At 34.9% G+C, this 9,582-nt stretch overlaps 1 protein-coding gene across 1 annotated transcript; it reads left to right on the top strand.

The window, feature by feature from the left end:
* Nucleotides 1-5,961: 5,961 nt before the first annotated feature.
* LOC116130331 (auxin-responsive protein IAA29-like) lies at nucleotides 5,962-7,281 on the top strand. Its single transcript, XM_031416078.1, has 4 exons — nucleotides 5,962-6,274; nucleotides 6,429-6,700; nucleotides 6,819-6,900; nucleotides 7,002-7,281. The coding sequence occupies exons 1-4, from the start codon at nucleotides 5,979-5,981 to the stop codon at nucleotides 7,051-7,053; spliced, it is 702 nt and encodes a 233-aa protein (XP_031271938.1). The 5' UTR covers nucleotides 5,962-5,978; the 3' UTR covers nucleotides 7,054-7,281.
* The last annotated feature ends 2,301 nt before the right edge of the window (nucleotides 7,282-9,582 follow it).

Here is a 9,582-nt window from a genome sequence, read left to right as displayed (position 1 = left end):
ATATTACTACATTTACCTGATTTCTCGGATACAGCCGCCCAGTTGCCCTCACCATGTGTCTCCACATAATTTTTGAGAAGCAAGTCCTCCTCTGGTTTCCACAAACCTCTTTTAGGCTGTTTCTTCACTTGTTCATTTTCCATTAGGTGTATATGAGTGTTTCTACTTTTTTTCAGTTACACAAGAGTTCAGTTGGATGTGGAGAGAGAGTTACGTGAGAGTGGGTTATATAGGAAAGAGAATTGTAGGGTTGCAGGACAGGAACTCAACTCGTGCATGAGTACGAAGCACGATTAAACAATTAAACCATTAATTCGGTGAAAAGGATATTTGATGTGAGGGCACCGTTTTGCTTCAACTTTAGCTTTACCCCACTTTAAAAGCAAAGCAAAATCTGGGCTCCACTTCCATAATATTTTCTAGCTTGCTAACAACTCGTCTTAATTCTCATGTTCCTGGATTCATGGTCCATCAAACAGTAAGTATATAGGATTTCAAACGTCTAGCTAGACTCTACAGAAGGCATAATCTATGAAAGAATTTGATATGAAGTGGATCGTGGGCCGGCCGTGGCACTCATCAGTGGTGGCTTTTCGACACGCACGAGTATACCCTCAATCAATGGCGAATTGGCACTGAGTTCCAAGCTGCTTTTGCATGAGTGTCACGTTTTCATATGTGGTTTGCTTCAAACTTTTAATCTTTTTAATTTGTCTTTTTGCACTAATATATATATATTGCAATAACTTTTTTGACCCCCCCAAAAAAAAAGCAGTATAAAAAATTCTTTTAAATTCCATTGCATTCATGAATTTAAACAGTACTAAAGTCCAGAATGTTTTTATGATTTAAGTGATAGGAGACTTGAATTCCTTTGGCTAGTGGTTTTTATTATAATCTTCAGTGGAAGTTACTCTCAATTGTGCAGGATATATGAAATGGTAATTTTTATTCATAATATAGAAGATAACTCTTATTAACGAGAGTTAAAAATGTAAGTTAATAGGATGTGTGCAGGTGGAGGGAGACAGAAGATATATACAAACTGTGATACTCAATTATTGATTATTGAAACAGTTGCCGCAAATAACAAAGATGGAATGCAAACAAGCATTGAAATCCAGTATTTTTGGTTAGGTTCAGAAGGGCTTTCCGCTTGACTGACCAAATTATTTTGTTGTGGATCGACGTAATGGTATCAAATCAGAATCAAAAGGCACTATCTTTCTATCTCAAAATTGTATACATACACACTCTTATATATGATAATATAAATGGTGCAGCTTTTTTAGTACTACCAGTCTACCACCACAACGGATTTGCATATCTTATATCTATAGTTTTAAATTTATGTAATCTCCTGTATATAGATTTTGAAGGTCCGGCTAGGGACTGAGTATTAATTCTAGTCTACTGATAACGAGACTTAACTTTTTCAGATATTCAGTATCGTTTTTGTTCGGATATAATGAATTAATGATCCGATTCCCTTCCCTACCCACCACCAGTCATTTGCTTTTCAGTTTATAATTTCTCCTTTTGCAGAAGTTTGTCTGTGTTTCATGATGATGGCCGCCAAAACACAATCATATATCCTATCATTGGACTTTGGGTTTTGTATTGCCATTTCCATGCCACATTATCATCATCATCTTGTTCTTGTCAGTTGTGACTTCCATAATCCAAGGTTTAATTATCATATCTTTATGCTAATTGCTAAAGACACTTTTATTAGCAGTTGTAATTTTACAACATGAATCACGTGAATGGAGTCTCATCCTAATCAATCTTTTATCTTTCTTATGTATACTGTGTCTCCCGATGAAACTTAAAAGTGAATGGAACAGGATTATGTTAGGAACAAGAATCATTGAACTTGGTTTGAAGAAGTAGAATAATTACTAAAATGGTGGAGACTGAGACTAGTTTGGAAGGACTTGTGTTGCATATTATTCTGTAGGAGAATAATTTGCTTTTCCAGTCATAATCACAATGTAAAGTTGTCCAACAGTTCATTCATGTCCTTTTTCTGCTTCAGTAAAAGAAACCAACCAAATGAATGAACAGCTAAGTAGACGTAGAAAAAGACAAACCCTTTGTGGACTACAATTCATACTCATCCCCTCAATATCAAATATTCATGCTCCAATATTTTCCTTTTACAGAAGATTAAAGCTGCTTTCAATATCACATTTCACATCACATCCCACCTTTACAAACTACTTTTTTTTTTTTTTTTTTTTTAATTAATTTACTAAAGAATTATTTAGAAAAACACCAATCAAACATCAAATTCTGATATATATTCTCGATGCATTTCATGCATGGAATATGAAAAACACCCACCAACCCCAAAATTAATTAGCATTAATAATTGAATTGGAATAGGGATAAGGATAGTGATGTGGTTGCAGAAAACTATATATGAAATGCACGCATTACGAAGGTATCTAGCTACAGAAAAATTAGATATGAATCACTTTTAAGCTGGCATGTTGTAGTACTTTAGATCACGATTCCTTTACTTTCACATTATAAGTTTCTCCTTTTTCTCCCCCATATTATCACATGAACCAACTCACTGTTTCTTCATCAAACCAACCATTCAATCTACTTACTTTACCCAGTATTGATCACGTTAATTTCTTCTTGTAAACACATCTTAAAGCTTTGTTCCAAAGTAATTTTTTCTTATTTTTGTAAAGTTGTCTTTTTGTTCTCTTTCTTAATATTTCGGTCAATAATTGTGATTATGATGAGTATTATTGATGGGCAATCTTCTGAAATCTGTCACTTTGAATTGACATTAATTCTATTATTGTTTCCCATTTGTGGATTAGAGCTTTTATAATGTTACATTATTCAACTGTACATTATATATAGATAGATAGAGAGAGAGAGAGAGAGAGAGAGAGAGAGAGAATTAAATTCCAATGGTTCAATCTTTTTCTAATTGCATTTGAAGGTTTTATATGAAGTATATTGAACACAGCTTTAAAGTAAAAGGAGATGGCGGAGCCCCCCCACCTAGCCTTGCCTCCCAAATTTTATTACATGAAAAGAAAAGTCGGTAAATGGTGCTTCTTCACTTCAGCTTCAACCTACACTATAAATTTTCATATAGCATCCGTTCTTTTGCAGCTTTTTATATTACAGTTCGATTATACTATCTAGAGAAATTAAAAATAAAGATGTGCTTTGTATATAGTTTTAACGTCAAGTTTGGAGACAGATAAAACAAGTTTGATCAATTTAAACGATATGAAATGACTGGGTTTATTTATAAATTATCTCGAACAATTTCATAAACCCCCCACTAAGATTTGCTCAAATACAGTCGGATCAGAAATTTTACTGTTTGACAGCAGAGTGCAGACAGACGACAAACCACCCTTCAATCTATAACTTAATTTTAGTAAGTGTTGTTTTTAAAAAGAAAGAAAATAATAAAGATATCCAATGACAAACCATATAGAGTGATTTGTGATTAAAAAAGAAAAAACTTTAGTCTGAAATTTGAGAAATTAAGGTATCTAAATCCACTTCATCAGAGGTAAGTCGAAGAAGTTGAGAATTACATTGTCAATACAATGGTGAAACAAAATTTTCTTTGTAGGCTTATAGTGTCAATGATTTTTGTTATTTAAGGCCCTATGAATCTGTCTATCAGCCCCTTTAGTCGCAAAATTGGTTAGAGAGAAAATGTTTGCTACAATTCTCATGTTCATTGCACTTTTATTTATTCTCTTTGGGCTTTTCCTCACCCTAATGGTAGTGGATTCCTTCCTGGGCCTGGACCCATTTTACCCGGCCCTTGTTCCTTAGATGAAAGTACAAGTGTATAGTATTGAGATTGTTTGGTTGGATGCTTATCTCCATGTTTTTCAATATTTCCTTAACTTTTGAAGCAGGAAGGAGAAGGAGATTGTAGTTGAGATGTTGTAGTCTTGTTCCATGAAATACAACTGTTCTCATCCATAAAAATCAACAACTAAAACAATATGACATATTAGTCAAGTTTAGGTTATGGGAAACCTGCTGTAATTTCAAAATGAATGCGATGTTTGAAGATGATAAATTACCTCATCTTTACTCTTTACTTTGTTAGAGATGCAGCTGGATTCCACTGGTAAATCTTCATTTGACGAAACATCATTTTCTATTTAGCTAAGGATGGACCAACAGTGGTTTGAATTTGAGCTTTCCAACAGTAGTGTACAGAGGTGCATGATGACGATGATCTCTGCCTGCCTGGTGGTAATTGTAGATTCATAGACGACAAAATCATATCTTACTTAATTCAACTACCACTGACCCTACTTCCCCCACGTGTGTTGCAAAATATAGTAATTCCATCATATTCAAACAAGTTAATTGAGACGTGATAATTATAACCAAATCAACCTCCCCCCTCCGACAATCAGATTCTAAAGTCATCACTCAACCACCTTTTTCTTTTCGGTTGTTACTTTCTTAACGTTACCTTTCCACTTGTTTCACTAGAAATTCATAAAATTAACAATACACTTGTCAAATTCTGATTTGGGTTAATCAATGGGATGGTACTGGACCAAACCAGCTTGACAGCAAACCCAATGTTCGAATGTGGGTGGCACCCATGTACTGCCACGTGCGTGTTATATGGTCCAACTGTCTCGTGGCCTTGCCTCTACATCACGTGACATGGGAGTGATGCCTCTCCATATCTTGTTCAACCTGCCACTGACATGGACAGTTTGTTCTGTGTCAAGGGGGGCAACGTTGCTAGATTCTTTTGTTTAAAAAATCATCCTCTAATTACATTGTATCTTATAATTAATTAATTAATTAATTAAAGACCAAAAACAAGGCACATAGACATAGTGACATGGGTTTTTTTGTTAATTTTTTTAATTAGTATCTTCTTTATTATGGATAAGACAGAGGGACATATTTTGCTGTTTGGTTTCGTTGTCTAGGCTAATATTTCATCTCTCTGTCTCAAAACTAAAACAAGACAAAAAGGAACCCAAAAAAAGTGACTAAAGAAATTGGGTATTCCTGGCGTTCGAGGATACCTTTGTTTTTATAAGCCTAAGCCTAAGCTCGTGTCTTTTCATCACTATAAATGTGGATGTACAGTAGTCCATGTTATAACAAGTAATTTAATATTGTATTATTTTAATTGGCAGTAGAGAGATTCGACTAAAAGGAAACGTAATGGTTATGCAAATGTCATAAAAGATCCGAACCCAGACGTGTCTATGACTTCAAATTCAAAAGATATTCAAGTGGCTGTGGGCTGTGGTGGACCCACATACCCCATTAGTTTGACTATCAATTCTCTAACCTAACCCCTTTAAATATGCTTTTAATCTCTACTGGTCCACTCAACAAGAGGTTAATCACATTGACGCCAATGTTGGGAACGTGTAATCCACAACAGTGACTGGTTTTTAACTTTTAATCTAAGTGACTTTCACTTTATTCCTGTCCAGGTAAAAATTTTGAAACATAAGATTTTCGACTATGTACCATATCTAATCTTTATTGAGTTATTTGTGTAGGTTACTTTTGAAACCAGAAATTCGTAAGATTTTTTACTTCATGAATGTCAGTGAAAATTGACAAGAGTTAAAGAAAAACTTCCTGCTTTGATGCGCGTGGATAGGTTTGTGTTGGAAACAGAAAACAATGAGGGGTAAATGGGTCGGCCAAAAGTGAGGCAATAACACGGACCACCTTACCATCATGTTAACTCTTGCCTGCAACCTGTCTCCTTACCCGCCCACCCCGCCCCTCTTCTTTCTCTACGTCTTGTCTCTCTCTCTCTCTCTCTCTCTATTTTCACAACACGCCCACAAACACTTCTACTTAATACTCTCTATTTAACAACAAACCCGCATCACTTGAACCCCAAAACTCTATTCCTCCCTCTCTCTCACAAGACGACTTCTTCGACTTTCCTTTAATTTATTGTTTGATTGTTGTTTGGATATATGATACACATGGAGCTTCAGTTGGGTCTCGCTCTTCCAAGCACTGCTGTCAAGGGTTTCGACCTTAATGCTTATGTTTACGAGCCTAGGGAGAATATGGGCTCTCACCCATCATTCCATAGCTTTGGTTTTACTAATGATATTTGCAGCAACTACAAGAAACGCAGCTTTGATGAGGCTTTTGAAAAGGACAAAACGGTGCCACGAACACTGCCTCTATTGCACTGGAACAACGAGCCCAACGACGAAGACGACCCCAAAGACCTCGAAAACAGTTCTTCTTTTGACAGCAACAAGTATATCCTCTCTCTCTCTCTCTCTAAATCTTTAGTCATCTATTTGCACGTCTTTCTCTTCTTTGGTGCAAAGAGCGATTCTCATTTAATCATGTAGAATCTCTCCCTCAGAAGGCTTGGAAATTAACAATAGTTTAATAATTTTATTTATCAGGACGGCTGAGGAAGATGGTGTAGTGGGGTGGCCACCCATTAAGACCTGGAGAAAGAAAATATGGCACCAAGATCAGGGACGCCAAGCCAAGCCCAAGAACAATCAGGCTTTGAAAAATATTGGCTTTGGCAGTCGCAGTGCACAATCGAAGTCTAACTCCATGTATGTGAAGGTGAAGATGGAGGGAATGGCTATAGCTAGGAAAATTGACCTAAGCCTGCACGATTCTTTTGAAACGCTCACTACCACCTTGATCAGCATGTTCTGCGTCTGTAAGTAGCTATGCTAAATTCTCTATTCCTTCATTTCTTTAATATGTTCAAACTTAATTAATTTGGTGAAAGATAAATTATATAACAAGTTCTATATTTTTTGGCTATCTGATAACAGGGCATGACGATTCCAACAATTATAAACTCACATATCAAGATAAGGAAGGAGATTGGCTGATTGCTCAAGATGTACCTTGGAGGTATGTTAACAGTTAATTTACGAGCCACTTTCTTTATTTCAACTGAATCGTTTGCGGTAATTAATTTCTAACTCAATTTATGGCGTGTTGTTGTTTTACAGAACTTTCATTCGCACAGTGCAACGCCTCAAGTTGTTGAAGATCAGCGAGTGATTGGAAATTGATTTGTGGATCTTCAAACTAAAGACTGGTCATGCAGGAGCTACGTACTTTATTTGAATCTTCAATAGACCCATCTGGGTTATTTTGTCTGAGATTTAAATGACTGTATGTAATTTGTAGTTTATGTAGATCCTAATTATTAGCTCTTTAGTCTGTAACTTTTGGATTATCTTTTACCTTGATGAAGAAAAACATGACTTTCATAACAGAATTTGCTTTGATCGATCCCTGGTTTGTGTTGTTCTGTTGTTCAATCATTTTCATTCTTAACAGTAGTTTAGAAAATTGTTGAGATTAAACGGATGATAAGATTGAGGATTGAGAAGCAGTGGCAGGATTGTCTGACTACTTGCTGAGTTGCTGTTTTGCCGAGTTCGTGTTTCCGAAGCATGTACCAGAACTCCAGAAGGCAATTAAAAGGTACCCTTCTCACTGGGCTTGACTGTAACCTAAAAATCATAGGATCTTGTTGTTGGGCCTTCAGCATTTCTAGTACGCTGCTGGATCTCTGTTCCCCTACCCCTAGCCTACTCTCATGCTTTAACCTTTACTCTAATACATTGGGGTTCTGACTTTTAGCCCCTAATTTTGTTTTACAATAATACTAACCTCTCTCACCAACTTCCCTCACTAACCTCATCTGAGAGTTTATGATTGGCTTGGTTATACGAGACCCATTATTAGATAGACGAGACCCATATAAACTGACAAATTATGAGTTAACATGTGACATTAGTGAGAGAAAGTTAGTAAGAAGTGTTAATGATTGTAGTGTTATTCTTTGTTTTAATATCGTTTTTTTTTTTTTTTTTTTATTGAGAAGTGATTTTTAATCGCCACCAAATTGATTATCATCTCCGTTTTTTATTTATTTTGATAGTTTAAACCTTTATAAAAAATAATTTGTTTTATATTTTTGTTTTAATTTTTAACCAATAATTCTTATATAAACCGTAACTCTAAATCTTTTAAATCATTGAAACATTTTTCTTTTTCGTTAAATATTTAATTTTCAATTTGTTTGTTGAAAATATGTCAAATTTGAAATTAAGGAAAAAAAAAGGGTACAGTATAAACAAAAAAAGAGAAAACTAATTAAAAAATTGAGGAAAAGGTGATGTAACAGAAACCTTGGTTAAGTTTAAAATTAGGGAAAAGTCTTGTAAACAAACCCTGATTAAGTTTAAAATTGGAGAAAAGTCTTGTAAAAAAAAAACTCCAATTTAGTTTTAAATTAGGAAAAGACGTACAAACAAAACCTCTAAATAAACCTAATTAAGCATAGCTATATTTGGAATCAAATTGGGTTTAAAGAGATTTTTTAAAAATATAATAAAGGTATATTTAGTAATGGAAGATACTTATCAATCTGATGAAGGCTAAAAATCGCATTCCTTTTTTGTTTTTACTTTTAGTTTTAACAACTTTAAACTTAAATAAAATCACCTTTTTTTTTCCTTCTAGTTTTAACAACTTTAAACTAAAAAAAAAAAAGGCACCATGAAGGGATCCGGTACTCTCCGTCTTTTAAATGGACTATATATTTTTGACAAGTTTTAATTGGTCACCCTATAGTTAAATACATCGATTTTAATTCTTTACTTAGATGAAGATGCTCTATGTTTAAAGCTAGAAAAAGAGTTTTTATGTTTGAATTTCAAATTAAAATTAATGAATTTATTATTTTATTCAAATGTATTTATTAATTTTTTAAGAGATTAAATTTTTAATTTTTAAACAAATTTTATTCTCATCTTATTTCCATATGTAAAACTTAATCATTGGATTGAATTATAAAACTGTTAATACAGAATTTTGCACCAACTAGAGTGATCAGATCAACCTTGCCGGGATTGGAACCGATGCGTGCATGATTAGTGAAAATCAACAATGAATATGAACGAAATGAATTAAAAACAAAGAGATTTTTAAAGTGGTTCGACGAGATTAACAGCCTACATCCACCGAGTTTTTTGTATTTTCGGTGAGAGCTTACAATGCAATTCTTATCTCAAAAAATCCCCATTCCTCATCGTTCGAGGGGGTTTTTATACAACATTTGTACAGAGAAAAAAGCAAAAGTTAGGGGATTACAATTGATCTTAATCGTAATTCGATACCCTAGCGATTTGGTGTTGCGATTGCGCAATGATTACTGTTGATTAAGTCATTCCCGTAATATCTGGGATCAGAAATAATCTGGATGTTGATTGAATGATTCCTTGAATTGTCCATGACTAGCTTATGCTGGGTTGAGCTACGGCTCGACGAGCTTATGCTAGGTCGATCAATCATTGTTGCCGAGCTCATTCTGGATCGAGCTATATCCTCGCGTTGGCCCGAGCTTGGCGGAAAAGCCACATACAACATCTGCCCCCTAGTGTTCGATGCTCGCTTCGGGCTTCGAAAACTATTACTCGATTTGATGCTAAGCTTAGCTTTAACAGTGAATCTCTGAGTGCATGTCTGAACGGGCTCCTATGGTTGATCTTACGCCTGGCCGACGTACCTCACACTTGG

The sequence above is a fragment of the Pistacia vera genome, unplaced genomic scaffold (genome assembly GCF_008641045.1).
Source record: "Pistacia vera cultivar Batoury unplaced genomic scaffold, PisVer_v2 Contig219, whole genome shotgun sequence".
Classification (NCBI taxonomy): Eukaryota; Viridiplantae; Streptophyta; class Magnoliopsida; order Sapindales; family Anacardiaceae; genus Pistacia; species Pistacia vera.
Note: the sequence above shows the minus strand (reverse complement) of the source record. Positions and strands in the feature narration are given on the sequence as shown.